The sequence below is a fragment of the Myotis nattereri genome, assembly GCF_964212035.1.
Source record: "Myotis nattereri genome assembly, chromosome: 6".
Lineage (NCBI taxonomy): Eukaryota > Metazoa > Chordata > Mammalia > Chiroptera > Vespertilionidae > Myotis > Myotis nattereri.
Genome location: NC_138081.1, coordinates 44,293,219 through 44,310,978, shown reverse-complemented (window position 1 = coordinate 44,310,978; position 17,760 = coordinate 44,293,219). Strand labels below are relative to the sequence as shown.

General features: G+C 36.4%; 1 protein-coding gene across 1 annotated transcript in view; it reads left to right on the top strand.

Moving 5' to 3' along the window:
- CEP162 (centrosomal protein 162) overlaps positions 1 to 17,760 on the top strand; it is a 75,859-nt gene that overhangs the window by 36,453 nt on the left and 21,646 nt on the right. The window contains exons 14-21 of the mRNA XM_081094085.1: positions 3,150 to 3,280; positions 3,544 to 3,771; positions 4,331 to 4,471; positions 6,018 to 6,130; positions 8,585 to 8,690; positions 13,483 to 13,609; positions 15,026 to 15,189; positions 15,917 to 16,021. Coding sequence (XP_080950211.1) covers positions 3,150 to 3,280; positions 3,544 to 3,771; positions 4,331 to 4,471; positions 6,018 to 6,130; positions 8,585 to 8,690; positions 13,483 to 13,609; positions 15,026 to 15,189; positions 15,917 to 16,021 — 1,115 coding nt within the window. The remainder of the gene's footprint in view (positions 1 to 3,149; positions 3,281 to 3,543; positions 3,772 to 4,330; positions 4,472 to 6,017; positions 6,131 to 8,584; positions 8,691 to 13,482; positions 13,610 to 15,025; positions 15,190 to 15,916; positions 16,022 to 17,760) is intronic.

Below are 17,760 nucleotides of genomic sequence, written 5' to 3'. Positions count from 1 at the left end.
GCTGCCTTTAGACTCCAGTGGGAAAGGTAGAACAGTAATAGAGCCGGAAACATTTTGACATTTTCTTTGTTGTTAAATTAAGTAAGTGACTGATTTCATCATTGTAATATGGTGATAGTTGTCAGAGAACTGTCCTCATTGGAAAAATCATTTCTAGCTTAAAGTATCTTCCCCTGCCTTTCCTTACAACTATCCATTTCAGGACCACTTTGTACAGGCATATCTCATTTTATTGCGCTTTGCTTTATTGAGCTTCACTGGAGGTATGTTTTTTACAGATGGAGGGCAAGACCCTCCACAACACACAGATTACAACTCACTTTGTTGTAATACTCGCTTTATTACAGTGGTCTGGAGCCAAACCCACAATATCTCCAAGGAATTCCCATATTTAAATGTTTTTATGCATCAAAGACTTCTGTCTTCATGAAAGGAATAGTTCATTATTTAAGTAAAAAATACAGAAAAGTAAAAAGAAGAAAGCAGTAATTTAGTCAGAAACAACTGGCCCATGCTTCTCACTATGTATGTACTTACAGAGATAGAAGCAAGCTTGAATAGTTGGAAGGCAGGAGAGAGGCAGACTTATGGATAAATGGACAAAATATTTTATAAAAATAAGATCACACTTTACAAGTTCTTTTTAAATAAAATATTAGATTTGGTTTTACTTAAATCTATAAAAAGAAAAAAAAACTTCATTCTAAGAAATACTATATCCTGGAAGATCCCTTTAAGACAGCGGTTCTCAACCTGTGGGTCGCGACCCCTTTGGCTGTCGAACGACCTTTTCACAGGGGTCGCCTAAAACCATCCTGCATATCAGATATTTACATTACAATGCATAACAATAGCAACATTACAGTTACAAAGTAGCAACGAAAATAACTATGGTTGGGTCACAACATGAGGAACTGTATTTAAAGGGCCAGAAGGTTGAAAAACACTGCTTTAAGAAAATAGGTTATGAAAACCCCTCAAAGGTTGTCGAAACCGTGTTCTTTTTAACTGCATTTTTAAATTTTATACATTACTAGTTTTCCCTTCTATAAAGTGTAACTCTTACATCCCCCATTCACACCCTCGTACCCATTTTTTTGTTGGTTTAATTTTTCTTGTTGAAGATATATTTATTCTCTCCTACATCTATAATTTCCCTCAGCTTTTAAATTTAGATCTTGGTTTTGATTCTTAAAGAGATTGAATGCTTTTCACCAGCCATAGCTTCTCCATTTTGGAATTATTTTGATTGGTTTCTTATTTGACTGAATTTTCGTAATCATTATTTTTTTTTTTCAAGAAGGGCTCATGGGTTCCAAATTCTGTTTTCATGCTTGAATTTTATATCTAGATACTTTTATTTTATGTATAAAGAGAGAAAATACTGTCTGCATATCATTGGAAAATAATTACTTAGTGAAATCAAAATTAAGAACTTAGGGAGAATTCTGGTGTAAAAGCAATGATTGACTACAGCTTGAACAAGATCCACCTGTCACTCTTGGCTGCCCTGTCCTAGGGAGAATCACCATGCCAGCAAACCACAACTTATTCATTTGCCACATTAATGAGCCTTCAGTGATTTGGAAGGATTAATGTCTACTTTTCTAATGACTCAAACCATTTTTTACTAAATGCTTTAAGAAATTTCTCCAGAAAACCTAAATCAAACAGTCCAGTTAAACATGATTACTGTTCTGTAAGGAAATCTCTGTATGCCTGGAAAAAAGATTGAAATCTTTGGGTGAGGTACTATTGGTAACTTGTTTCTTCTTTAGACTTTTCTTTATTTTTCACATCTTTAATAACCATGTATTTCACTTTTTTTTTTTTTAATATATTTTATTGATTTTCCACAGAGAGGAAGGGAGAGAGCTAGAGAGTTAGAAACATCGACGAGAGAGAAACATCGATCAGCTGCTTCCCGCACATCTCCCACTGGGGATGTGCCCGCAACCCAGGTACATGCCCTTGACCGGAATCGAACCTGGGACCTTTCAGTCCGCAGGCCGACGCTCTATCCACTGAGCCAAACCGGTTTCGGCCATGTATTTCACTTTTAATGGAAAAGTAAACTTTAGACTTAAAAATTTAGCATCTTGAAGATATAAATTTCAAATTCTTCATTCTTAGAGAAGGCAGCAATTTTCAACCACTATGCCGTAAGAATTTCAAAATTTGTAATACATATTTATCAGGGGCTACTGACCTCTTGTCCCTTAGATTGTCAAATTAAAAAATGACAACAGCCAACACAATAATAGCTACCCAGTGTCAGTCAAAATATACTTATTTGTGTCAGATAGGCAAAAAACATATTTGTGTGTGTGCACAGAAATTTAGTTTGTGTGCCATGAGATGATAAAGGTTGAAAATCACTGCTTTGCAATCAGGTAATGTTTACCTGAATATCAGCTCACAACTTGTAGTATTTGAATATGGACCTCAAGATCTCTTGTAGGTATTTCCCTTAATTTTTTTATTATTAACTGAATTTATTGGCTTTGGAATTATTTCTACTGTTTGGGGTTTACAAGGTATCTTATAAGTTGAAAATTTGACCAGATTATACAGTCATCACATTTTTTCTAATTGAATATATATTATCAGGGTATTAGAGCAGTATTGTATCTTTTAAAATCAGTTTTGACTAGCTGTTATAAAGTTTCCATGCAATTTATATTATTTCACTGATACTATAATATGTTGATACACACTACTTATAAAAAGTATGTTTTGAAAGCACACTTAATTTCAACTAAAGTGTTTCATAAAGTTATTAGCCGCTCTTTGCTTAATTGTTTAGATATTCTTACTTAGTGCTGTGAACTTTAAAAAAAAAATTTTTATTCAAAAGTAGCAAAACTTGTATTATCCCAATCCTCATTCTCACATTTATTTAGCTCCATTTGTCATATGACATGAATCCTAGGTCCATTAACCTTCTGTGTCAAATTGAGTAGAATGTTGATTATGGACAACAGTTCTGAGTTTAGTGTTTTATACATCAGCCTTTTTAAGATCCTCATTTATCTTATTGTTATGTAATTGTTCAATTTGACCGAATTTTCATAATCCATTGTTTGTGGATTACACATTCAACATTGTTTGCATTTGTGGTGTTTTTATCTACTGTCTTCAATATTTAGAAATCTTATCTGAAACAAAACTCAAGCCTGCTGCATTGGGTAAACCAGCTCCCAAAACTGAAAGTTGCCTGGCTACTCCTAAGAAGTCTGACGACGCTACAGAAACTGGTTCCTGTATTCATTTTCAAAATGTAGGTATTAAATTTCAAAACAATATTCATTGTGTCTTTATGTTCTAAAATCATATTAAAACCAAATTATAAGTAATTAAATATATGAAACTTCTTTTGCTTCAAGTGTTCACTTATTGAACAGGTATTGCTTTTCTTATTTAGCAGAACATTATTAACCTTGTCATTTTATTCTTTGTGGGTTTTTTTTTGTTTTTTTTCAAATCACCTGTCTTTAAATCTTATATGTAAATCTATAACAAAGTAATGCTTTTATTTAAAAGGATTCTTCAGGATACCGTGATGGGAACATGGATACAGAATTAATTTTGTTTAAAAGAGTTCAAGAAGCAGAGGAAAAATGGAGGGGTGCACAAGCCGTAATTGAGCAAATTAAAGTCACATTCTCAGAAAAAGAGAGAGAGTTAGAAAATAAGATGGAAGAACTAAAAAGGCAACAGGAAAAGGAACTCTTCAAATTGAGTCAGGACAATTATATTCTTCAAACCAAGGTACTAGACACATTGTTCTATTCTTTTTTATTGATTAAAAAAGAACTTGTACTCTCTGCTAAATGCATTGGCACCTTTTGTTCCCTCGGGCTGTTTGCTTGATGTATTTGCTGTATAAAACATGAGCATAGTTCCTGAGAGTGCTGATTTACACAAGACTCTAATTCCAACTCCATTGGGGGGGAATCAAAATACATATACTAGCTCATTCTGATATTTTTCTTCTTTTAGCAGTATTTTTAAACTAAATCCCTTAGTTCAGCGGTTGCCAACCTTTCAGACCTCACGGACCACCGGTTGGCAACTGCTGCCTTAGTTCACTGTGACCTTCAAAGAAGACAGTTCAGAAGGAACTACTCTAGAAGGTCAGAATGAAGAGAATGGCACTCTGTAGCATTTCTGAGTTACTTCCATTTCAGAACCATTAGCACAAAACGATACTAATGGTTTAACTGTAGTTGGTGTTATGTTTATTCCACCGTGGTTATAAACTGTTATTCCTCACTTCTCACTTCATCATTTCTTTCCCCAAATAAAACAATTTCCACATTTTCTCAAGGTAAACAGCTTTGGAGAAACAAACAAAAAACAAAGGTGGTTACATGTTGGAGAAACAACTGATCCTGTCACTGAAGAAAAATTGAAGCAAATCCAAAAAGAAATACAAGAACAAGAGACACTTCTTCAAGGATACCAACAGGTATGGTGGTTCTTCAGCACATAGTGAGGCTGTTCTTGTGATCCTCTGATTATAAAAACAAGGAATATTAAAATGTGTGTGTGCTCATTTAACAGGTAATGGGAATTCTGGCAAATATGAGGTAGTGATAATTTGACTAGTCTGCCCATTTCTCATGGACAGAATTAGAGTGGTTAAGAGCACAGGTTCTAAATTCGAAGAACCTGGTTTTAGACTTAGCTCTACCATCTGCTGTGCAGTCTTGGACAAATGACTTTACTTCTCTAACCCAATTTTCTCATCCATGAAATGGGAATGATGATAATAGTACCTGTCTCCTAAGGCAGCTATAAAATTAAAACAGCACAAACTAACCTCTTAGTGCCTGGCACAGACTAACCAATCAATGAATGTTGCCTGTCATTATTTTTAATAGTCATGTTCCTTAAAAACTTTCCTATTTTCTATAAAGCTTTTCAGTAGATAATATTGAATAGTTTATTCAATTGAAAAATGTGAATCAGTTGAGAGTGAAAAAATTTTGAATTAAATGAGAGAAAATGTGTCCTACAGAAGGCAAATATCCGTGATATGTGATGGAATCTTGGTGATGTTGACCTGACAGTCAACCAGGATAGGTTTAGTAATCTCCAGCATGAGATTTCATCTTAGTCTCTTCCCTCCCCTTCTCCTTCTATCTTACTACCATTTTCTGTTTTGACAACCATAACTTAAACATTGAGCCTACCAATAACAAGCATTATCATCCAGGGACATCCCAAAAAAAGCATTACCACATCAGAGAGTACAACAGTTACTATAAATGAAATAGGTTTGATTTTTAATATATTTTTATTGATTCAAAGAGAGGAAAGGAGAGGGAGAGAGGGATAGAAACATCACTGATGAGAGAGAATCATTGATCGGCTGCCTCCTGCATGCCTCCCACTGGGGATTGAGCCTGCAACCCGGGCATGTACCCTGACAGGAATCGGACCATGACCTCCTGGTTCATAGGTTAATGTTCAACCACTGAGCCACACCAGCTGACCAAAATAGGACTGATTTTGTAGGACATATTACCCTTGAATAAGACGTTTCTGAACGCTTGGCCTGCCATTCTGATCTTGCTGTACAGAGCATGGGTTTTTAGGAGGATTTCACAGACCTAAAAGTTTGCCAACCATCCCCTCCCACAATGATAACACAAAATTTATGTTCCTATATATTTATGTACTTTCCTCTGGAACACAGTGTTGGAATGTGATTATTCCTGCAGTCACTCACCCATTTATTCTTGTGAAATGCAGTATCTCATTCTGACCTTAGGCGCTTTGGCTTTGGGAATCACTGCAACTTTTTTTAAAAAAATAAGCATTTTGGAAAGAACTGTTTTCAGATAGATTATCCTTCTATGATAATAAAGAATTTTTAAAAGATTTTGCTTACTCAAAAACTGAAGAAATTTTTTAACACCTTAAAAATGGTTAAAGTATATCTGTTATGAGCATATGTACTTATGTAAGTACTACTTTCAACTAAAATGTAATTTTCTATTTATAAAAAGGAAAATGAAAGATTGTATAATCAAGTGAAAGATCTCCAAGAACAAAACAAGAAAAATGAGGAACGAATGTTCAAGGAAAACCAGAGTTTATTCAGTGAGTTAGCTTCCTTAAAGTAAGTCCCTTTTAAGTTCTTAAAATAAAATACTTATACTACTTCTAAGCACTTTATTGTTATATTAAAAATACACTTAGTTATACTTAGAAATGAAAAACTTTTATACACTGATTTACAGTTTCATAACTTAGATATTTTGAATATTTAACAGATTTTTCTTTTGGTATTAGATGAGAAATACATACTATAAGTATTCAGCATATTTATATTTGAGTTTGGGATCACCTTCAGAAAACTGAACATATAATATTCCTCTTGATCGATCATGAAGCCTGAGATGCTTATGTAATGATAGTAGTAATAATGCCTTTCATAATAATGCAAAACAAAAATCATACAATATCACTTACTGTCCTAGATCAGGTTCCATACAAGTAGAGTCTCAGATGGAGGTCTTTGTGGAGGTGATTCCTAGGGATTACTCAGGAGAAAAGGAGCAAGAGAAGCAAGATGAGGGATGGGCAGGGGGAGGGAAGGTAAGAGTGTGTTCTCAGCTGAGAGTACCTTCATTCTGCTCTCGCCAGGAAGCTTGGGAGAACAGCTTGCACCACATAGTTGGTCCCCATTTGAAGCAAGAGAGGGCAGCCTTTTGTATCCCAAGCAAGTCTGTCACTGGCCATGAGGAGCCCAGGAAGCAGTTGAGGGATATCCTCTGGACCAGCAGTCGCCAACCTTTCAGACCTCATGGACCACTGGTTGGCGACCACTGCTCTGGACCAAGGGGAGGAGTTGCTGTTTACCTGAGGCATTTCTCCAGAGAAGGAGAATCTTGAGTTATCGACCAATACTAACCATAGTGAGCAGATGGAGCATGAGCACCTACTTAGGAAGATATTTCAGGTCTTTGGGATGTTACTACATCCAGCTTTCACATACTAAGTGAAAAAGCTGAATCCATAAACATGGGCATGCTAGGACACTTCTGCCTTTAGGAGATGACTACCAGTTGTGCATCATTTCACATAAACACTTAACTCTTAGGACTGCTCAGAAGAAGCTTCTGTGGCTGTGAATGTCATGAATGCTGTATTTATTCATACTTCCTGCTCTTTTTTTGTTGCTGTGAGATAACCTAGGGCAGTGGTCGGCAAACCGCGGCTCATGAGCCACATGCGGCTCTTTGGCCCCGTGGCATGGGCCACGAAGTTTCAATCGCACTGTACGTGCGCACCTGCACGTGGTATTTTGTGGAAGAACCACACTCAAGGGGCCAGTTTGCCAACCACTGGCCTAGGACAAGCACGTCAAACTTAAAGGCTAACACAGGCCAAATAAATGAGGCATGCCCGTGAGTTTGACATGCTTGATCTAGGGCAGTGGTTCTCAACCTTCCTAATGCCGCAACCCTTTAATACAATTCCTCATGTTGTGCTGACCCCCAACCACAAAATTATTTTCGTTGCTACTTCATAACTGTAATTTTGCTACTGTTATAAATTGTAAATATCTGATATGCAGGATGTATTTAGGTGACCCCTGTGAAAGGGTCGTTCGACCCCCAAAGGGATTGCAACCCACAGGTTGAGAACCGCTGATCTAGGGTATAAGAGGCAGGGCTGCTGTTAGCTTATACCCGTGGTCGGCAAACTGCAGCTCACGAGCCACATGCAGCTCTTTGGCCCCTTGAGTGTGGCCACGAAGTTTCAATCACACTGTGCGTGCGTGCCCGCAAGTGGTATTTTGTGGAAGAGCCACACTCAAGGGGCCACAGTTTGCCAACCACTGGCTTATACTGATCTTTCATGGGAAATAGAAAAAGTGCACCTTCTAATAGACAGACAAAGCTAGAAGGTATAGAGGTTGGCAAGCAATGCCACTTTTTTGTAAATTAGAAAAACAACAACTCTCTTTTTCACAGGTAAGTGCGACCCCATCCCAAGGGTAATAATCTGCACAGTTCTGATGCATGAAAGCTTTACATCTGCTTTCTTCACAGATATTTCAATAAAGTATTTAAAAATATTAGATCATATACTACCTGGCTATTAAAAGAGAGCTATTCCAGGGTCGAAAACGGAAACTCTAAATGAACTTTCATAATGAAATAAACGGTTTATTTTGTACATTAGGGTTAGATCATCATATATGGATTCTTAAACTTCTTATATAATGTCTCTGGGGAAAAAAGCAGACAGAAAAATTGAGCCTACGGTAAAAATAGTAGACTGTTTGGGTTTGTTAGTTGCCATGTGTATGATTGGCAATTTGTGTTTCTCAGAAAGGAGTCTAGAATGATGTGACAGGGAGTACACAGCACCACAGGAAATATGCAGCACATCTTTCTGTGACATTGATTTCTTCTTCTCTGGGAATTGAGAGGAAAGAATTTTATAGTTCTATTTTTAGTTAGCTTCAGTGACTCACATAGAGTTTTTAATTTTTAAAAATTGAAAATTTTGCATTGAAAAGAATACCTTGTAAAAAAACATTTTTACTTTCAAAATAAATCAGAGAACAGATGCAAAGAAATCGTTTCCTGTCTCAGGTAGTTGAAGATTCAGAGCCCACCAGAAACCAGAATTTTACAGATCTGTTAACAGAACTACGCGTGGCACAGGTAAGTGGAATAAGGATTTTGACTATTAACAATAGTAAAGATTATTATTTTAAAAATTAGCATATGTATAAAAATCTTTGTAATTTATGAATGAATAAGATCCTTTTATAAATTTCATACCACTTAAAAATTAAAAAATATCAAAGATTAGCATTTAGCACATACATGTAACCTTAATGTAGAGGAAACAATGTAATTCTGGCTTTATAGATGGCATCCTCTTTATAACAGCCTCTCTTCAGGCTTTTATTATATGGATCCATGTTAGAGGCTTAAACTTATCTAGTGTATGCATACATTATTTCAAACAGATTCCTCATGGAAAATGTACAGCTTAAATAGGAAAATAATTTGAAGATGATTGTTCACCTTAAAAACATAGTTGGCTTTTTAAGTGGACTATGCACTTATAGGGGGCAGAGACTATATCTATAAAGATTTGTGTCTGACATACATACCACAAAGGTAAAATGGAATAGTTACTCCCTATTTTTTCTTTATTTTTATTAATTGTATTGTAGTATTATAAAGAAAATGGCCTAGAATTTTATGGAGCAGTATTTATCAATAGGAGACACTTGGGGCAGGTTAATTCTATTTTAAGTAGAACAATGTCATGTATTACATAATTTTTATAAGCTCTCTCTGCAATGCACCTACCAATCATTGTAAGAATCAAAACCACTGCCATGTTTTCAAACACTCCCTGTGGGAGGGCAGTTAATTCTCCCCATAAGAACCATAGCACTAAACTAAAAAGCCCTTCCACTCTATTTGAAGGATTATGAAAACTAGAAAAATTCCAATTACATATCACATTTTAATCAGAAATTTATTATATAAATTGAGGTTATGGTTATATAGAAATTTAAACATATACCATCTAGAATAATAATAAAAGCATCATATGCTAATTAGACCAGATGACCTTCCAGACGAAGCCGGGGCTGTGAGGGAAGCCAGTGCTGGCAGCCGGGGGAAAGAAGGCCTACTCTTGCACGAGTTTCATGCATCAGGCCTCTAGTAGTTTAATAATTGATGTTTAACAGGTTTTTGTAGTATATAAAATGCAACTGCAAATATGAATCCATTAGAGAACTTTCTTCAGATGCGAGTATGTACAGAATAACTATTAGATAGAGACAAGATCCCAGGACATCAGGCGGCTACATCCTTCAGTGAAGCAGCGCACTAGGAGAAAATCCACCCACCTTCATAAGGTGGCTGAGATGTCGAGTAAGCTTTTCTGTCTTCACTTGATCTCTAGATAGAGAAGGCGAAAAGTCTCATCTGCTTGATGCCTGTGCTTTCCTGGTTCTTCAGTGTAAATATCATTTCTTCTGCCTTCATTTGTGTTTTAGTTTATGAATTGACATTACCTGCAGGGGATAGTCATGCTCAAACAGCAGAAAAATAAACTGTGGTCCAGAATCAGTGATGATCCCTAATGTGTTAGAAGAAACAAAGCAAAACAACTCTTAGAGGTATACAGCCTTACTGAGCTCACACAGCATTCCTACAGATAAAATCCCGCTGACAGTATGCTCACCGTGCAAAATTACAAAACCCAAAGAAGCAATCCACAATGAGCATGCATGGGATGATTTAATAAACATTAGGATTAGCACCCCAATAGAATTACTGAATAGACTATAAAATAAATAGCCTTAAAATTATTAAATATACTAAATAAATAAACTATGAGCAAAAGAAGGAAACAGACTAGGCAAATTCAGAGTAAAATAAACAACTTTTGAAATAAAATATATTCCTGAAAACTAAAAAATAAGTGAGAAGTTAAATAATCATATACAACTGTGGAAAAAATAGTAAACTAGACGATATATCTAAAGAACTTAGAATGAGACACAGAAAAATAGAGAAATGGAGATTATCAGAAATATGAGATGTTAGAGTATTTAGTATTTTTAAAAGGTAATGGCTGAACATTTTCTAGAAATTACAAGAGATGAATTCTCAAATTCAGGAAGCACAGTGAGTCCTACTTGGGATAAATAAGTTAAAAATCTATATCTAGGCCCATTATGGTGAAACTACCAAAGGCAGAGAAAACCTTAAAAGAAATTTTAAGAAAAGAAAAAGTGTTAGTTTAAGGTAAAAATTCTTTGGGGATTTGTTTATTTGTACAAATACTAAAAGGTGGGATGTAAATACCTTTATTTTTATTCCCTTTGGTATTCTGTGTTTAAGTAGTTTTAGAGCAAACATTATTCCTACTGGGATAAATCTGTAATATAATGATATTCACATCAAGTATACTTGTGTACAGTCTAATTTGTATCTTAAAAATACTAATTGGTTTAGTCTTAACATGTGAGTTGGTTCTTTATAAACTATGGATGGATACATACTAATAACAAAGGTCTTGAGCCCTTTCCTTTTAGTAACCAGGGTGGGGAGGAGAATGAGGCTGACCACAGGTCATTCATTCCATCAGTCTTTATCAAGCACCTGCCAGGTGCCAGGCACTCACACTGGCCTTGGGAAAACAGTAGATAAAACAGGGTAGGCATGGACCTTGCTCATTAGGAACATATATTCTAGTGGGAAAGACAGTAAGTAAACCAATGAAATACTGCACATAGTGGTCAATTCTTTGAAGAAAGTAAATCTATATATGTAAAAGCCTAAGTGACCATCCAACCATCCGACTGGTAGATATGCCGCATACTGACCACCAGGGGGCAGATGCTTAATGCAGAAGCTGCCGAGCAACAGCAACTTTGCAGAGTGCCCTCTTGTACTCCGGGACCCCTCGGGGGGGGGGGGGGGATGTTGGACTGTCGGTTTTGAGCCAAGGGACCTGCCCTGCCAAAGGGACCCCGCTCACTCCACAGTCGCCTTTCGAGCCCTGGTGCTGCCCCGGGTACGGCTGGCTGGGGAGGGACCAAGGGAGGTTGGCTTGAGGGCATGTCCGGCCCATCTTGCCCAGTCCCACCCTGCCAGCCCTTCTAATTAATTTCCTTTCAATGTGCACGAATCCGTGCACCAGGCCTCTAGTGTAGAGAATAATGGTGGGTGGGGTGGGGGAAGGCAGTATCCAATTGGGTGGTTGAGGAGGCACTCTCTGAGAAAGGGATGTCTGAGTTGAGAGCTAAAGAGAAGCAGCAGCTAACTGCAAAGATCAATCCTTCTAGCCATGGGGAAAACACAAGCCCTAAATAAAAAATGGCTTACCTTCCAGAAGCAGAGGCCTCTGAGGCAGAAGTGGGTGAGTCAGGACGAGAGTGATGGAAGGTAAGACCAGAGAGGCAGGCAGAGGCCCTATCTGGATGTCTCCCAGTACAAGGGAGGGGAAGTACTTGGATTGACGTGGGCATACTGGCCTTCTTACTGGTGGGAAGTCTCAGTCCTTGGACAGATGCAAGCATAAAATGGACATCCATTTAAGCAGTGATTGCATGTTTGAACTCAAGATGTTTAAAGTTCCTTTGAATTCTAAAATTCTATAATGCTATGAAGTAGACACTACGAGAGAACATTTCTAAATTGGCTGAATTAATTAAACAAAACAAAGGGTATTTGTAGAAAGATACTTGAGCATTCAAAAACTCATTGCTCTCCTGAAAAGACATCTGCAGAAGATGAAACAGTGAAATGATTCAGTTTAAGTCTGTGATGGAGATAGAAACCAAGATCATATATAAGACTAGATTTTAAATTGTAAGGAAATATAATTTGTAAGAATTTTTATTTTGGAACGTAACTATATCAAGTTTACTGCCATGAGCCCAAGAATTCAATTCAGTGTACATTTATTATCTGCCATGTGCTTAGCCCCATAATGTAAACAGGCAGTAATAAATCAGTCTGGATCCTCAGAGAGCTTTCAGCCTAATAAAGAGAAAGGGCATGTACACAAACAGAAAGTAACAAATGCTCTACTAGAGGTAGAGTGAAAGTTTGTGGGGGCGCAAGGGAGGGAATAATCAGGAATAGCCCCATCTGAACTAAGCTTTGAAGGAGAGGTATGATTTTGTCAAGCACCAGGATGGGGGCCATTGAGAGGAGTGTGGAACATAAGGCATATTGAGAATTCACTCCACGTTTTTTTTTGATGTGCCAAGCATATATCAGGTGGTGATGAGTGTTGTTAGAAGAAAATAAAGCATTATACCTGGGAGCCAGGATAGGGGTTGCTATTTTAGAGAGTGATCAGGGAAGGTCTTCCTGGGGCTTCATTTGAACAGAATTCCTGAAAAGTGAAGGAGCAAGCCACCTGCTATCTGGGGGCACAGGAAATAGTAAGTGCAAACACATTGGAGTAGGAGTGTGCTGGGCGTGTTCAAAGAACTAGGAGGTCTCGGGGGAGTGGAGTGGGAGGGGGCAGATTGTAGTAGGTGCAGTCAGAAATGTGAGCAAGGCTGCTGTATGTGACATTGAATGTCATGGTAAGGACTTTGGGTCCTTGGAGGATGGCAGCCAGAGAGTTTCAAACAAAGGAGTGATATTAACGGACTCTCTAAAGCAATCCTCTGGCTGCTGTGAGAATAGACTATGGATGCTGAGAGTGGAAGAGGCAGGTTATTGCAGTATCCAGAAGTGAGAACAATAGATGAGAAGGTCTTTCAGGTTGTACTGAGTTAGATGATTAGAGCTGATTCTAGTAGGTTGTGGGGAGCTATTAATAATTTGGGGTGTGTGTGTGATAAAGTCAGAGCTAAAATTTAGGAAAGATAATTAGGATTTGTAATAGGTTGTGTGAAAGAGACTATGCTACAATTTATGTTGGTTTAAAAAAATTTGCTTTGGTATTTCTATGAATATCAAGAAAGAAAAAAACAGTTTATTGGAAGACATCAAAAGACTGAAACAAGACAAACAAGCTCTTGAAGTAGACTTGGAAAAAATGAAGAAAGACAGAGACCATGCCAGAGATCAGGTTGCTTATGTCACAGGTAACACACTGAGCTAAAACAGTTCACCTTTATACTCATAGCTGTTTAATCAGGAATTCAAGTAATAGCATATGGACAGTATAATCAAATGCTATTCCTTGAAATACGTGTAATGTTAGAAACTTTTTTTTAATTAGTAATAGGTATGTGTATTTGATTGGCTTTATCAGGGATAATGATAAGATCAAAGAAAATCAAGGTCTATTTTTAATTCGCAGCATTAGTTGTTTACATCTGTCATCCCAGCTAGATTGTGACCTTTCTGAGGGTCTGGTCTGCCTTTTTATCCCCAGGTCTAAAATGTAGGCTCTCAGGTATTTGCCAAAGAACAAATAACACTGCACTGTGTTTGTAGAAAACACAAGGATAAATATGGCATTTTCTACCAGGGAAAAGAAGAGAAAGTAAGAGAAGAATGAAAAAGTTTAATATGAAACAATTACAAATAAATATGAGTCAGGGTGCTAAGCAAGAGTTTCAGGGAGGTGTGGCATTTGAGCTGGGTCCTGGCAAAGGGTAAGATTCAGAAGTGAAGAACAGGCTGCTGTTCTAGTGTTTCATAAGCATGATGCTGAGTGCACTGTGGGTTGGATGGCAGAACATAGGGCCAGAAAGGTAGATCAGAAGTTCTTGTTTGCCAAAGTAAAGATATTTCCTCTGCAATATTATGATTTCAGTACAAGATATGTACAATAAAAGTCACTTACCTGTTTGTAAGGAAATTATACTTATTTTCCTCATCTGTAAGAAGAGAATAAGAATGAAAGCCATCATATAAGTTGTGTTAAAAATCATGCATGGTAAGCACCTACTAATGTTTGCTATTGTTACTTTTTAAATAATTGTAGGAATACTCTATTTTTATTATATCTTGAATCCAATATTTATTTTTCCATGGAAACAGGTTTACTTTTTTAAAAATATATTTTATTGACTTTTTACAGAGAGGAAGGGAGAAGGAGAGGGATAGAAAGTTAATAACATCAATGAGAGAGAAACATCGATTCAGCTGCTTCCTGCACACTCCCTACTGGGGATGTGCCCGCAACCAAGGTACATGCCCTTGGCCGGAATCGAACCTGGGACCCTTCAGTCCCCAGGCTGACGCTCTATCCACTGAGCCAAACCGGTCAGGGCACAAGTTTACTTTTATAATGAAAGTCAGTGGGAAGATAATTGATGTATCGAAAATGTCTACATAGCTAACTTTGCTAAGTTTGAGGATTTAAGATAAGAACACAGTTTTCACCTCCCTTTATTAATAAGTTAAATTAGACACTACCTTGCATCTCATCAGTGGTTTTTGCCTCTTATTTTTTCATAATGCTTTTATTAGTTAGGCATTGTTTTTCATTTAAAATCTTTAATTTTCATATTTTGAAAAATTAGTTGTTATTGAGTTATTTTATCCTATAGGTGAAAAATTATATGAAATAAAAATTTTAGAAGAAACACATAAACAAGAAATTAGTCGTTTGCAAAAAAGAATACAGTGGTATGCGGAAAATCAGGAACTTCTGGATAAAGATGCAGTTCGACTTAAAGAAGCAAATGAAGAAATTGAGAGGCTCAAACTTGAGGTAATAGATCATTTAGAGTGTATTTCTGTGGGTCCACCCTATTGCATTCAACAGTTTTTCTTAGCCTTATGTCATTAATACTCTAAATTCTTGAATTAAAATAGCTGGTTTGGGTTTGCTTTTAGATGTGTAGTCTAGTTTAGATTATTCTGCAAATAGATCCAAGCTCCTTATCATGACCTGTCAAGTTCCCACGTGGTCTGCACTCTGCCTGCTCTTCAGCCTCATCCAAACCACACTTCCACAAACCACTCTCCCTCAGCCACACCACAGCACTCACTGATTCTTGAACATGCCAAGCTCACACCACTTGTTGCCTTCACCTAGATTACTCTGTCCTTGGTTTTCCTTTGTCTCTCCTTGTTCAAGTCGCAGCTCAAATTTCTACTCCCCAGAAAGACCTTTCCTGACCACCTTATCTAATGTAGCTGCCAACCTTGTCCTCTCTGACCCTTTCTTCCCATTCCTTCACTCTTTTTTTTTTCTTCAAGGCACTCTCTGAGGTTATTTTGTTATTAATTTATTAGCTTATCAACTCTCTCCTTCCACTAGAGCATAAGCACCAAGAAAGCAGGGACCTGGTTTGGCTTGTGCACCCCCACCTTGCCAGCACAGTGCCATGTCTGTAAATTAATAAACGAATGAATAAACTCCATTGAGCTTTCCTCCTTGTGTTTCCCGGGTGTGTTTTAAATATGCTTCTTTACACGTTTTTACTTATTGATAGGCTGAGAAACTGAAAGCTGAATTTGGAAATCCATCTCTTGAGAGGAAAACACATTTAAAAGATAAAGCAGCTGATGCCAAAAAAATCCAGGACCTGGAGCGACAAGTATGTGTTCAGGGTAAATTTTCATTAAGGTATATGTAGTCTATTGTGTTTTTTCTTGTTTCAGTTTCTATAAGATGTGGTAATATAAAACTGCCCCTACTTGACATACGTATTTAAAATAATATTAATAAAAGTAGTAAACAGTATCATTTTATATAATCTGTAGTTTATGCATAAAGAGTTAAACTTGTGTGCCTCATTGGCTGGTAGACCTATTGAGGACAGGTTATTTTACATCAGCTCTATTAGACATGAAGGAAGAGGAAGCCGAATTTAGAAACTCGGTGTAGAGCTGGGAACATGTTGGCAATGCTGGGAAGCATTACCAGACTCCCTGGGAACAGAACATTCAGCACCCAAAGAGCTGGCGATAATTTTGAGCTCTTACTCATTATTTAGGCTTAAAAATAATCATTTCCTAGTTAGTGTAACTGGGGGACCTTTGTCAAAAATCATATAGTGATTTTTATTATGATAAAGATTCTTTTTCATTGAAGTAATTTTGTGGGGTGGAATATTTATTAGTTAATGTTTTCCTTCTGTTTTTAAACTTTCTATAATTAGTTTTTTCTATTCATAACTAAATATTAAAATAAGGTATTCCAGCGCTGTTGATGGAGAGCATGAGTTTTCAGTCAAGTAATGACACTTAAGTGTATGGCTATTATTCCATCACAAACCCCAAACTGTGAGGTCATCACTAAGCTGAATATTATTTCAGTTTCATGAGAAGAAGGAAGACGAAGCAAAAAGTTACCTCTGTTACTTTTATAGGCTCTGTTCTTATATTAAAAGGTATGACGGAGTGTGATTCAGTTCCCGGAAAGGAACCACAAGATGATCTAAAGAGCTAGAAATATTCTGAAGTAACCAGGATTGCTGGGCTCTTTTTCAGTGCTTAGATTTAGATTAGCCATCCAGATTTGTGAGAGAAACAAAACCAAAGAAAATACCTCTCTAATAGATACATTTATTTTAAAAGAAATAATATAGAACTGAATGTGTGAGAAAAATATTAAGCATGCTTAATAGCAAAATTAAGATGTGAAATGGTGATAATGACCAGAAATATGCTTTACAAAAGTAACCTCCCTCTTTTTTTAAAATCTTTGTTGTTGAAAGTATTACATATGTCCATTCCCCCCTCATAACCTTCCTCTTTCATTAACACTTCCATTAAAAATGTATTAGTATCATCTTCGATTATATCTTTCTAAAATATTATCATTAGTAGTATTTTGTATAGTTGGCTGCATGTACATTTTAGATATTATTAACTCTATTCCCATAAACATTTCTATCTTAATGATGTTAAACCTTAATACTTATTTTATAATCAAGATATATTATATATATTCAGGCTCATTTTGGAGCCATATATTCTGAAATAGCTTAATTACAGAATAATATATCTTCTTTTCTAAATAGCACATAAGTAAAAATGGAGCTAATTAAATGCATATTATAGTGAAAATCAAATTATATGCATTTGTTCATACTTTTATTTAATAGATATTCCAGTGAGAATTTTTAAAAAATTTTTTACTTTGTATGGCAGCCACACTAGTATCAGTGATTAAAGAATAATATTAAAAAGCAAAATTAAAGAAGGTAAAAATATACATTTCAAGATATCAAAATCAGATTGAAAATATTTCTTAAAATTTTAAAGGAATGTATTGTTAAATATGTTAAGAGTTAGATCTTTTCTTTTTAATACATTTGGTGTATATGTATAT